Source organism: Moschus berezovskii, chromosome 9 (assembly GCF_049115385.1).
Source record: "Moschus berezovskii isolate FMDL1 chromosome 9, NW_MosBer_1.0, whole genome shotgun sequence".
Taxonomy (NCBI): Eukaryota; Metazoa; Chordata; class Mammalia; order Artiodactyla; family Moschidae; genus Moschus; species Moschus berezovskii.
The window spans coordinates 97,434,274-97,448,190 of record NC_142468.1 but is presented as its reverse complement, the minus strand read 5'-3'; the positions used below and the strand labels follow the sequence as shown (position 1 = coordinate 97,448,190).

The 13,917-nt window shown below is 41.9% G+C and overlaps 1 protein-coding gene across 1 annotated transcript; it reads left to right on the top strand.

Annotated features, from left to right (window-relative positions):
* Window positions 1-4,830: 4,830 nt before the first annotated feature.
* Window positions 4,831-13,799, top strand: LOC129563445 (olfactory receptor 6E1-like). Its single transcript, XM_055437242.2, has 2 exons — window positions 4,831-4,877; window positions 12,782-13,799. The coding sequence occupies exons 1-2, from the start codon at window positions 4,831-4,833 to the stop codon at window positions 13,797-13,799; spliced, it is 1,065 nt and encodes a 354-aa protein (XP_055293217.2).
* The last annotated feature ends 118 nt before the right edge of the window (window positions 13,800-13,917 follow it).

Here is a 13,917-nt window from a genome sequence, read left to right as displayed (position 1 = left end):
TAGCAAGTGTTGGCAAGAATGTGGAGAAATTAGAACTCCTGTGCATTGCTGATGGGAATGTCTAACGGTGCAGCCAGTATGGCAGTTCCTAATAAAAAAGGTAAACAGACTTACCATATCATCCAGCAATCTCACTTCTGGGTATATAACCAAAAGAACAGAAAGAGGGACTCAAAGAGAGATCTTTATATCCTTGTTCATAGCAGTATTATTAATAATAACCAAAAAGGCAGAAACAACACAAATGTCCACAGATAAATGAATGGATAGCCAAAATGTGGTATGTACCTTCCGTGGAATATTATTCAGCCTCAAAAAGGAATAGAATTCTGGGGTTTCTCTGGTGGCTCAATGGTAAAGAATCAACCTGCCAATACAGAAGATGCAGGTTCAATCCCTGGTCCAAGAAGATCCCACATGCAGCAAAGAAACTAGGTTCATGCACCACAACTACTAAGCCTGTGCTCTAAAGCCTGGGAACCGCAACTACTGAGCTAGCACACCTCAGCTACTGAAGCCCATGCCCCCTGGAGCCCGTGCTCTGCAACAAGAAAAGTTACCAAAATGAGAAGCCTACATACCACAAGAGAGTAGCCCCTGCTTCCTGCAGCTAGAGAAAAGCTCATGCAGCAATGAAGACCTAACACAGTCTAAATAAATAAATGAATGCTATCGGGGACCAGCCTCGATATGGCCCAGGGTATCCTCGGGATGAACGGCGTCAGTGTCAGAGAGAGAGAGAGAGAGAGAGAGAGACAGGGGCTGATGATTCCTTGGTTTAAGCAGGAAACCAATAAAACCCCAGCACGGGGTTTGCTCTGTTTACGTAGGCCACAGGCGCCCTCTCAAATCACTGGAGGCACCCCACCAGGGCACCCCCTCGAGTGGGTCTTAGAAGCCCAGGCAGATAAGTAAACTCAGAGGGCCCAGCGCTCCAAGGATCTCAACCAGAAAAAGGAGAATAGAGAAAAGGACGGAAAAAGAGAAAGAACGACACGGGGAGACCAAGCTTCAGCGAGCAAGGCCCAAAAGTTTATTTTCCAGTGCTGCTTTTATTGTGCACATAAAAAATAGAGAAAGAGAGGTATAGAGTCACACCAAAATCACGCAGGGTCAGCAGTCTTGACCCTTGTCAGGATCAGGGCTCATTTTTGTATGTCTCGTGATATACAAAAGTTTGGGGTGGTTTACATCATCTTCTGGCCAGGAGGCCTGCTAACAGTTTATGGCCCTCTCTCCTAACAAAGGTTAGTTAGCTAGAAAAAGTCTTATATTCTTTTAAAGTGATTTTCCTAAAGTCAGGTGCTAGACACATGACAAAGTTACATTCCTATAAGGCAGAGGTGTAGTAAGCTACAAGAAAGGAATTTATTAACTTAAGATCTGATGTGGTTAAATCAAAGCCTACTACTTATTTTCTCTATATATGATTAATATATTTCCAAGGATACAATAGATAAACTTTGCAGCAAGCATTGATTCAACAATGAAATCTTTTTTAGTACTATTCAAATGATTTAAACTTCTTCAACAAATTCCTGTATTTTAGAATATTAGGCTTTCTGTCCTTGCATGGCTGGGAGGCTATAAACAGTCACATTCATAGTTGTAAGAGCCCGGACAAACTTGTCATGAAAGTTAGAAAGCTATCAGAGGGGCTTGGATTGGAACACTCCTATTAAGCCAAGGAGAACTTTTTAACTACAGCTCTGAATTAATGTTTTCAGAGAAAGGTGGCTGGGGGAAGCCCCCGTAAGTATTAGAGGACTTGGTAAGAGGCGTAAGATAGTAAGGCAGTCAGACTCCGGTTTTCTTTGGGGTAGATGCTCAGGTAAGTCCAGGGGGTTCCTCGACTTTGCCCGTCAGGCCTCTTCCCCAATTGACCTTTGCCACGGGTAGGATTTCCCTCGCTGGCTCCCGGCAGAATGCTTTTTTTTAAAAAAAGGAATAGAATCCTGATAAATCCTACAACTTGGAGAAACCTTGAAGACATTACGCTAACTGAACAAAGTACAACACAAATGGGAATGCGTTGTATGAGTCCACTTCCTTGAAGTATGGTGGTAGTCACTAAATCATGTCCTACTCTTCCAACCCCATGGACTGTAGCCCACCAGGCTCCTCTGTCCATGGAATTTACCAGGCAAGAATACTGGAGTGGGTTGCCATTTCCTTCTCCAGAGGATCTTCCTGACCCAGGGATTAAACCCATTCTCCTGCACTGTAGGCAGATTCTTTACCCCTGAGCCACCAGGAAAGCCATTATATGAGGTATAGAGTAATCAAAATCATGGAGACAGAAAGTAGAATGGTGGGGCTGGAGGTAGGGGTTGAAATGGAGAGTTATTATTTAATGGATACAGAATTTCAGTTTGGGATGATGAACAAGTTCAGGAGATGGATAATGGTGATGACTGCACAACAGTGTGAATATACTTGATGCCAACAAACTGTACATTTTAAAGTGGTTAAAATGGAAAAAAAATTAAGTGGTTAAAATGATAAAGTTTATATTATTATGTATTTTACCACAATAAGAAAAATACAGATTCCAGATCAAAAACAAAACTACATTTCCTTTAACTCCTCTTTCTCTTATATTCCACAACTAATCCATCTGTAAATTCTGCGGGTCATACATTCAAAATATGTATCAAATCCACCACTACTTAGCACCACCACTACCATCTTTCTCCATACCACCTTCCCCTTCCTATAGGATATCCATCCACTTCTCACCACCCCAATCCTATCCCCATATTCCTAGAAGAGGGTAGGGTTAGCAAACTCAGGTAAGGGAGAGGTGGACTTACAGACTTAACAGATGAAGCCAACAACACACACCCTTTCTCTTTGAAGATTTTCTGCTTGAAACAGGCCTTATATGGAGGAAGGAATACATTTTAACTTTAAATGAAGTTCAAATTTTAACAATTATATGGGATCAGACAGTTTGATAATCCCATTCTTTGAACAAATGATGAATGAAGGACTTCTAAAATTATATGTATGGCCAGAAAATTTGCATAACTGTCCTGAATTTCATCAAAGGTCAAGGAAGAAAGAAATAACTACACGAACAGATTTAAATGGACATTCAGGAAGTGGGTAGAGAATGCAAATTACAAATAAGGGATTATTTTCCGTTATACACAAAGATAAACAACTCAATAGATAAATGAGCTAAGGATATACATAGATATTTCACAGAGAAACAGACCCAAAGAGCCAATAAATAAATGAAAATATATGTCCAACCATACTAATAATCAATACAACTCAAATTAAAATAACAACCCTTTTTATGATAAAGTACTTTTAATTTTCTAAAGTAATAATGATATTATGTTTTTATTTTAAAGAGTAATAGTGTTTTAAAACTGAAATATTTACAGATGAAATGATATAATGTCTTGGATTTATTTCATCATAATATGGAAAGCAGATGTGGTTTATGAAAATAAGAATAAGAAGCCATGACTTCGTTTTTGGTGAGTCTAAGTGATGACTATATGGAAATTCGTTATACAATTTCTCTATTTTGGTATATGCTTGAAATTTCCATATTAAAATATTAATATAAAAAGATAATGGAAAACTTAAAATAAGAGGTCATGTGTATATGACCTTGGGTAGTACCTAAGACAAAGCAGCACGAAAAAGTGCCTAAGATGTTGCACGTGCAGAATCTGGTAGGGATTGGGTGCTGAAGAGATAAAATGTTTGGAGAGAAAAAATAAAACATATACAAAGGAGATCCCCAGGTACTGAGTCCAAGTAATTAAAACGACGTTATCACAGAAATAGAACCGTAAGGCAGAAAAGCTGGCTGAAGAGGAAATAATAGTTGGCTTAGACACTTCTACTGTGGGCACTGCAAACCTGAGGCATTGCCTGTTGACTGGGAAAAGGAACTCTTCACAACAGTTTCCAATGGCATTGGAATTGTCCAAATATTTGTCTCTCATTCTCACTGTTTAGTTTATAGCAAAGAAAGCTGTCCTGAAATTGGATTGTCATAAAACTGAGAAGAAAATCGTTAATATTTATAAGCTTGTCACTAACCACTTGTACAGTTATGTCTCCATATTCAAACCCAGGCTTTCCTGGTGGCTTAAGAATCCACCTGCAGTGAAAGAGACATGGGTTCGATCCCTGAGTTGGGAATATCCCCCGGAGAAGGAAATGGCAACACACTCCAGTATTCTTGCCTGGAGAATTCCATGGCCAGCTATAGTCCATGGAGTCACAAAAGTTGGACATGACTTCGTGACTAAACCACCACCATTCAAACCCAGGAAGTAGCAAATACTACTCTCTATAAGTTTATGTAAGAATCATTAATGATATCAACTAAGTTAAGGGTTTATAGTACAAGCGATTCAAAACAGTTTTGCCAGCAGAATGTAAAAGACCAAAAGTGATAGGAGGTAAGACATCTATAAACGGTCCATCGTGCACTGAGTTCCCCATCGTGACGCGTCAAGAATAAAGCCTAAAAAGGCTAGAAGAGAACCGCATTAGTTATCTATTGAAGAGTAACATATTATCCCAAAACTTAGCTCTGTAGAACAACAAACATTTATTAGCTCACAGTTTCTGAGTTAGGAATCTGAACAAGGATTGACTATGTGCTTCTGGCTCAAGATATCTCCCAAGGCTGTAACCCAGGTATAGGCTTGGGCAGCAGTCATCTCAACACTTTTCTGGAAGAGAATCTGCTCCCATGTTCACTCCTGTGGCTGCTCATTGGCCTCAAGCACTCACTGGGTACTGGCTACAGATAGCAGTTTAAAGACATGTGGGGTTCTCCATAGGACAGCTCACAATATGGCAGCTGGCTTCCCTCAGAGCAAGCAACAGAGCAAGAGATGCAGGTAAGATGGAAACCGCCGTCTCCTTGTTACATTCTCAAAAATGACATCTCATCCCTTTATTCTATTTATTAGAAGGCAGTCAGTAGGTGCAGCAGCACAGAAGGGATTACACAAGGACAAAAATATAGGACGGGGGGGAGGTCACGTCTCTGCTTAAAACCTTCCACTTGCATTTGGAATGAAATCTATCCTCCTTACCAGGAATGGTCTACAAAGTTCTACAAATTTTGAACCCAGCACGAGTCTCCAGCCAAATCTCAAATCACTGTCACCCTCTTTCTGATTTACTGGCCTTCTCACTTTAACTCAAAAATACCACCTCTTTGCCGTATCATGGCCTTGACATAACTACTGTTTGCCTGGGACTCAACCAACCAGCCATCTGGTCAAGCCCTCCTCTGCATTCAAGTCTGAGCTGCAATCACAATTCCTCATGCATGCCTTTTCTGTCTATCCATCTAAGGCAGAGGCAAGTCTCACTTATTTTCTCTCCTAAACCACCCAGTTCTATGCCTTCAGAGCCCTCACAGTGTCTTGTTATTACATATTTACTGTCATGTGTTTCTCTTTCTGAATTTTAGTATGACAAAAACACTAATTTTTTTCTCTGTTCACAGCCTGAGAGCTGCAGGGCTCAGAAAGCAATATGCTTTCTCATATGGCCAGAGGAAGAATACAATCTCTATAAGCTGATCCCAGGAGATGCAACCAGTGTATGCCATGTACACTCCTTAAATTCAGCTGTCCAGTTATCTAGGCCTCCTTCTAATAGGTTCGTGGTGTAGCCATGACTCTTGCCAGGAGTAAGTTGACTATACAAGCAGTTCATATGAAGTGATAAGGTGTTTAGGGAGTGACTTGCTGGCTCTTCATATTCTCCGAAGTTATTCTTCCCTAGTCAGAATAACTCACTAAACCATTTAAAACAGAAAACTGCAAGCCAGTCATTCGTTTGCCTCTTCAAACACATCACTGGCTCCTAAAATCATACCATTTCCTGCAGTCAAGTTACATTAGCCAGTTTTATCCAGTCTGGGAAATAGTGTGGTGACCAAAGAGAGAAACTGGGATTCCAAAGTAGTTAAACCTGAATGGCCCAAGAATGAAGACGAAGACAATTTCAAATCCCTTTTACCAAGATTCCCCCAATGGAGGGTAAACTCGAGGGGGACCTGGAATCATCCCTGTTTCACTCACCATTCATAGTCACCCTCAGTACATAGTATAGAACCCAGCACATAGTTCAGTTCAGTCGCTCAGTCATGTCCGACTCTCCGCGACCCCATGAATCACAGCACGCCAGGCCTCCCTGTCCATCACCAACTCCCGGAGTACACTCAAACTCATCTCCACAGAGTCGGTGATGCCATCCAGCCATCTCATTCTCCGTCGTCCCCTTCTCCTCCCGCCCCCAACCTTTCCCAGCATCAGAGTCTTTTCCAGTGAGTCAACTCGTCGCATGAGGTGGCCAAAGTATTGCAGTTTCAGCTTTAGCATCAGTCCTTCCAATGAACATCCAGGATTGATCTCCTTTAGAATGGACTGGTTGGATCTCCTTGCAGTATAAGGGACTCTCAAGAGTCTTCTCCAACACCACAGTTCAAAAGCATCGATTCTTTAGCGATCAGCTTTCTTTACAGTCCAACTCTCACATCCATGCATGACCACGGGAAAAACCATTGCCTTGACTAGACGGACCTTGGTTGGCAAAGTAATGTCTCTGCTTTTTAATATACTATCAAGGTTGGTCATAACTTTCCTTCCAAGGAGCAAGCGTCTTTTAATTTCATGGCTGCAATCACCATCTGCAGTGATTTTGGAGCCCCAAAAAATAAAGTCTGACACTGTTTCCACTGTTTTTCCATCTATTTCCCATGAAGTGATGGGACCAGATGCCATGATCTTTGTTTTCTGAATGTTGAGCTTCAAGCCAACCTTTTCACTCTCCTCTTTCACTTTCATCAAGAGGCTTTTGAGTTCCTCTTCACTTTCTGCCATAAGGGTAGTGTCATCTGCATATCTGAGGTTACTGATATTTCTCCCAGCAATCTTGATTCCAGCTTGTGCTTCTTCCAGCCACATAGTAAGTGTTCAATAAACATTTATCGAATGACTGATTAAAGGTTCTTCACACCCCTCACACTCCAGCTTATCCTTCAGATTTCAACTTTATATAACTCCATCAGGAATATATTCCCTTATCCTTCAGTCTGATTGAGGATCTCCTATGAGCTGTTCTTCAAAACACTTGTCACAATAATAATTAATACTTGTGTGTTTAATGTCTGTCTTCCCCACAAGACTCTGCCTGCCTCTGGCATCTAGAGTTAAACTAATCATGCAGTAACTCAACTAAAATTCACTGAATGTTTTAATAACTATTTCTTTGTTACAAATAAACGTCATTAGAAGTTTCTGAGCTCCTCTGTCAGAACAAAGTAAACTTTAAATCCCAAAACTGAAGAAAGTAAGAGGTAAGGGAACTTTCAGTCCTTATTAACACTGATGATAATGAATCTCCGGGGAAACACAACTCCACCCTGCAAAAGAAGCATGTGAACCTCTAGACTGATTTTGAGCTGTGTAACTGCTGTATCTCTGAGTTTCCATGGAAACCAAACAGAACCCCAAGAAGTCAAAGCCTGAAGCCAGTTCCATAGAGACAAGGAGTCTGCCATAATCAGTTTACCCCAGAATCCTCTATGGACAATATACTCCTGGAAGGACCAGAAACCTCTTAAGCCCAACTAAAGATGAGTTATATGAGTCTGCATCAGTTGATGTCTGTTTCTGCCTTAGTATAGGGAGGATGGAAGAATGATTAATTAGCAAGTGTTCTGGCCACAACAAGTCAGGAGCATTAGGAGCTTCCTGATAAACTGATGATATTCTGGGGACTATCTAGGGGTAGTTCGTTTCTGAAGATATCTGAAGATACATTGATGGCAAGCGAGTCAGAGAATATTTAAGAGAAATTGGTTGTAGGAAAATATGGATATTTGTTGACATTTGCATGTAACTGTCTATAAGAAAACAGGACCTGCTTGTTCCATGATCTGCATACCATGTTACAGTTCTGGTGCGTCCTTCACTTTGCATCTCTGGTGAGCCCCTAAGAAGCATACTCCTCAGGCAACACTGCAGAGTCAGGAGTTTCCTGTGAAAATCAGGAATCTCCCCTCATCAGAACCGCCTTGGAGACAACTAAGCACTTCACCTAGAATCTACTGAGGTAATCTACGTTGGTGCACTATTTGGGGTGGGGGAAGGGGAAGCTGATTTCCTCTGGATGCTCTGGCTGGAAGCCTGCCATCTGTTTTCAGGTGTCCACTGGCGGGCTATGGCACAGCTCACTGCTTTTTTGCATTATTCCCAGTATCCTGACTCAGGAATAGCTGATGGCTCACAGAATCATTAAGACTGTTTTCCACTGTTTTCATGGACAGCTGTTTACTCCCCTTTGTCTCTCAACCTCTCCTGCTCAACTCAGTCCAAACGGGCTCACTCTGCTGGTTTCCTTCATGACTGTGAATTTAGGTTTATAAGCTTTAATAAAAGCAATAAAGAGACAGAAGAAAAATCACCCGCCATCCTCCCATCTGACTGTGGCAATCATGCTCATTTTTCTGTGTTCTCATCCAATTCTTCTCCATATAGATACATATTTTACATAGCTACAATGGACTGTGCTACCATTTCTCTGAGTCAGGCTTATCACGATAGTTCCTGCTCCTGTCTCAGAGAGAGTCAGCTCTTCTCCACAGAAGCTTGCCTTTACCTGTCATTTCTATAAAGGACAATCAATGGCAAGAAGGCCTAGCTCTTTAATCAGATCTCTAAAGACAGTGTTAAACAATGCAATAATTAGAAATAAAAATCCTTTAAAATGAAGACATATTCCCTAAAAATGAAACTGAACCAATGAAGAATTCTGAGAATCAGCATTTATCATTATTATTTCAGTTCAGTTCAGTTCAGTCGCTCAGTCGTGTCCGACTCTCTGCGACCCCATGAATCACAGCACACCAGGCCTCCCTGTCCATCACCAACTCCCGGAGTTCACTCAAACTCATGTCCATCGAGTCGGTGATGCCATCCAGCCATCTCATCCTCTGTCGTCCCCTTCTCCTCCTGCCCCCAATCCCTCCCAGCATCAGAGTCTTTTCCAGTGAATCAACTCGTCACATGAGGTGGCCAAAGTATTGGAGTTTCAGCTTTAGCATCAGTCCTTCCAATGAACACCAAGGACTGATCATCAGAATGGACTGCTTGATCTCCTTGCAGTCCAAGGGACTCTCAAGAGTCTTCTCCAGCACCACAGTTCAAAAGCAACTAGAAGGACCTTGGTTGGCAAAGTAATGTCTCTGCTTTTTAATATACTATCTAGGTTGGTCATAACTTTCCTTCCAAGGAGTAAGCGTCTTTTAATTTCATGGCTGCAATCACCATATGCAGTGACTTTGGAGCCCCCAAAAATAAAGTCTGACACTGTTTCTACTGTTTCCCCATCTATTTCCCATGAAGTGATGGGACCAGATGCCATGATCTCAGTTTTCTGAATGTTGAGCTTCAAGCCAACCTTTTCACTCTTCTCTTTCACTTTCATCAAGAGGCTTTTGAGTTCCTCTTCACTTTCTGCCATAAGGGTCGTGTCATCTCCGTATCTGAGGTTATTGATATTTCTCCCAGCAATCTTGATTCCAGCTTGTGCTTCTTCCAGCCCAGCGTTCCTCATGATGTACTCTGCATATAAGTTAAATAAGCAGGCTGACAATATACAGCCTTGACGTACTCCTTTTCCTATTTGGAACCAATCTGTTGTTCCATGTCCAGTTCTAACTGTTGCTTCCTGACCTGCATATAGGTTTCTCAAGAGGTAGGTCAGGTGGTCTGGTATTCCCATCTCTTTCAGAATTTTCCAGAGATTATTGTGATCCACACAGTCAAAGGCTTTGGCATAGTCAATGAAGCAGAAATAGATCTTTTTCTTGAACTCTCTTGCTTTTTCCATGATCCAGCAGATGTTGGCAATTTGATCTCTGTTTCCTCTGCCTTTTCTAAAACCAGCTTGAACATCTGGAAGTTCACGGTTCACATATTGCTGAAGCCTGGCTGGAGAATTTTGAGCATGACTTTACTAGCGTGTGAGATGAGTGCAATTGTGTGGTAGTTTGAGCATTCTTTGGCATTGCCTTTCTGTGGGATTGGAATGAAGACTGACCTTTTCCAGTCCTGTGGCCACTGCTGAGTTTTCCAAATCTGCTGGCATATTGAGTGCAGCACTTTCACAGCATCATCTTTCAGGATTTGAAATAGTTCAACTGGAATTCCATCACCTCCACTAGCTTTGTTCTTAGTGATGCTTTCTAAGGCCCACTTGACTTCACATTCCAAGATGTCTGGCTCTAGGTGAGTATTCACATCGTGATTATCTTGGTCGTGAAGATCTCTTTTGCACAGTTCTTCTGTATATTCTTGCCACCTCTTCTTAATATCTTCTGCTTCTGTTAGGTCCCTACCATTTCTGTCCTTTATCGAGCCCATCTTTGCATGAAATGTTCCCTTGGTATCTCTAATTTTCTTGAAGAGATCTCTTGTCTTTCCTATTCTGTTGTTTTCCTCTATTTTTTGCATTATTATTTAGAATTATTATTACTTAGGAATTTATCCCAAAGTAATAACCTCAATGACATCTAGTCTACAAATGTATGTTCCCTCCTCCATGTAACAATTTCATAGTATGTGGATCTCTCAAAAAATATCACCCAAATAATATATTTACAAAAATTTGCAATAACATATAACAAAAATTTGTTATAATAATATGTATGAAGGAAAAAAGTGCAAAATACATTATCTATGAGCATGGCTATATAAAGCAATAAACACAGAATAAGAATAGAAAAAACACAAAAGAAATTAATCAAAATATTAATAATAGTTGTCTCTGTGAGGCAACAGACAATTCTTTTTATTTCATTTTTTTGTATTTCCTAAACTTTCCATACTGAGCTGATACTACTTCTCTATTTTAGCCACAAAGGGAAAAATAAAAATAGTTAACATTATGTGACTGCTTGCTCTATCGCTAACCTTGTGCTAGGTGTTGGATATACATTATTCACTTAAGTTCTGAGAGAACGCTTTACATATGTATTGTTATTATTCCCTTTGAAGAAACAGAGTTTTGGTGAGATTAGAGAACTGATCCCAGACAAGCTAGTAAATGATAGAGCTCAGGTGCAATCACACAGTTTCTCTAACACAAATGCCTCTGCCATAAGTTCTAGAGTACCTATTCCATTCAGTTCAGTTCAGTTCAGTCGCTCAGTCGTGTCCGACTCTCTGCGACCCCATGAATCACAGCACGCCAGGCCTAACTGTCCATCACCAACTCCCGGAGTTCACTCAAACTCATGTCCATACATTCGGTGATGCCATCCAGCCATCTCATTCTCCATCGTCCCCTTCTCCTACCGCCCCCAACCTTTCCCAGCATCAGAGTCTTTTCCAGTGAGTCAACTCATCGCATGAGGTGGCCAAAGTATTGGAATTTCAGCTTTAGCATTAGTCCTTCCAATGAATACCCAGGATTGATCTCCTTTAGAATGAACTGGTTGGATCTCCTTGCAGTCCAAGGGACTCTCAAGAGTCTTCTCCAGCACCACAGTTCAAAAGCATCAATTCTTCGGTGATCAGCTTTCTTCACAGTCCAACTCTCACATCCATACATGACCATGGGAAAAACCAGAGCCTTGACTAGACGGACCTTGGTTGGCAAAGTAATGTCTCTGCTTTTTAATATGCCATCTAGGTTGGTCATAACTTTCCTTCCAAGGAGTAAGCGTCTTTTAATTTCATGGCTGCAATCAGCATCAGCAGTGATTTTGGAGCCCCCCAAAATAAAGTCTGACACTGTCTCCCCTGTTTTTCCATCTATTTCCCATGAAGTGATGGGACCAGATGCCATGATCTTTGTTTTCTGAATGTTGAGCTTCAAGCCAACCTTTTCACTCTCCTCTTTCACTTTCATCAAGAGGCTTTTGAGTTCCTCTTCACTTTCTGCCATAAGGGTGGTGTCATCTGTATATCTGAGGTTATTGATATTTCTCCCAGCAATCTTGATTCCAGCTTGTGCTTCTTCCAGCCCAGCGTTCCTCATGATGCACTCTGCATATAAGTTAAATAAGCAGGGTGACAATATACAGCCTTGACGTACTCCTTTTCCTATTTGGAACCAGTCTGTTGTTCCATGTACAGTTCTGACTGTTGCTTCCTGACCGGCATATAGGTTTCTCAAGAGGCAAGTCAGGTGGTCTGGCATTCCCATCTCTTTCAGAATTTCCACAGTAGATTGTGATCCACACAGTCAAAGGCTTTGGCATAGTCAATGAAGCAGAAATAGATGTTTTTCTGGAACTCTCTCACTTTCTCCATGATCCAGCGGATGTTGGTAATTTGATCTCTGGTGCCTCTGCCTTTTCTAAAACCTGCTTGAACATCTGGGAGTTCACGGTTCACATATTGCTGAAGCAGAGTATTCCATTAGTGTTTTCAATAAATGGCCATGATCCACAGGATGCAGAATTTGCAGAGCAAAATATTTTAATGTATTGAGAGCCTTTACAATATTTGGACAAATATGGGAAAATAGGTCATCTGTTTTAAAAAAATAAGAAGGGACTTAATATAGTTTCCTTACAAACAAACAAACAAAAAAAGTGGAAAAACAACTGGTAAAGGTGAAATTTTTCCCAAAAAATACCAGAAAATGGGTCAAAGTATGTGACTTGATGCTAACTCAATGAGGGGTCTGGACAACCAGCCTGAGGAAGGAGAAAAGGGGACTTGTAGGTCAAAGAAACAAAGGATTCCTTTAGCTGAAAATCCCTCTTTGCTTTCAGTTCCAAGTGTCCTCAGATCCCCAGAACATCACGACTCCTGAAGCCACACACCTTTGATCGGCCATTCCCAGCAGAGGCCAGAGGAGCCACGGGGAACCACACCACTGTCACCCAGTTCATCCTGCGGGGGCTCGCAGACGCCTGTGAGCTGCAGATGCTCCTCTTCCTGGGGCTCCTCCTCACCTACCTGCTCACTCTGCTGGGGAACCTCCTCATCGTGGTCCTCACCCTCATGGACAGGTGCCTCCACACCCCCATGTACTACTTCCTCCGCAACTTTGCTGTCCTGGAAATCTGGATCACCTCGGTCATCTTCCCCAAGACACTGACCAACATCCTGACCGGATACAAGACTATCTCCCTAGCAGGTTGCTTTCTCCAGCTTTTCCTCTATTTCTTCCTGGGCACCACAGAGTTCTTCCTACTGGCAGTGATGTCCTTTGACAGGTATGTGGCCATATGTAACCCCTTGCATTATGTCACCATCATGAGCAAAAGGGTCTGTGTCCAGTTAGCTCTTTTTTCATGGATCACGGGATTCCTTCTTATAGCCATTCCATGTTCCATCATATTTCAGCAACCATTCTATGGTCCCAATATCATTGATCATTTCTTCTGTGACAGCTTTCCACTCCTGGAACTTGTATGTGCAGACACAAGTCTGATCGAGCTTCTGGGTTTTATCGTGGCCAACGTCAGCCTACTGGGCACTCTGTCCGTGACGGCCACCTGCTATGGCCACATCCTCCACACCATCCTGCACATCCCCTCAGCCAAGGAGAAGCGGAAAGCCTTCTCAACCTGCTCCTCCCACATCATTGTTGTCTCTCTCTTCTATGGCAGCTGCATCTTCATGTATGTCTGGTCGGGCAAGGGCAGCCAGGGGGAGGACAGGAACAAGGTGGTGGCCTTGCTCAACACCGTGGTGACCCCGGTGCTCAATCCCTTCATCTACACCCTGAGAAACAAACAGGTGAAACAGGTGTTTAACAAGCAAATTAGCAAGCTCATCTCATAAATAGGAGCTGGATCTGAGAGGGTGGAAAAAGTTGACTCCTTTCCTGAACCTCTCCAGATACTGCTGCTTCTTGATCTCCATGAACTATTTCCTCTCAGACAGTTTCTTAGCAAATGCT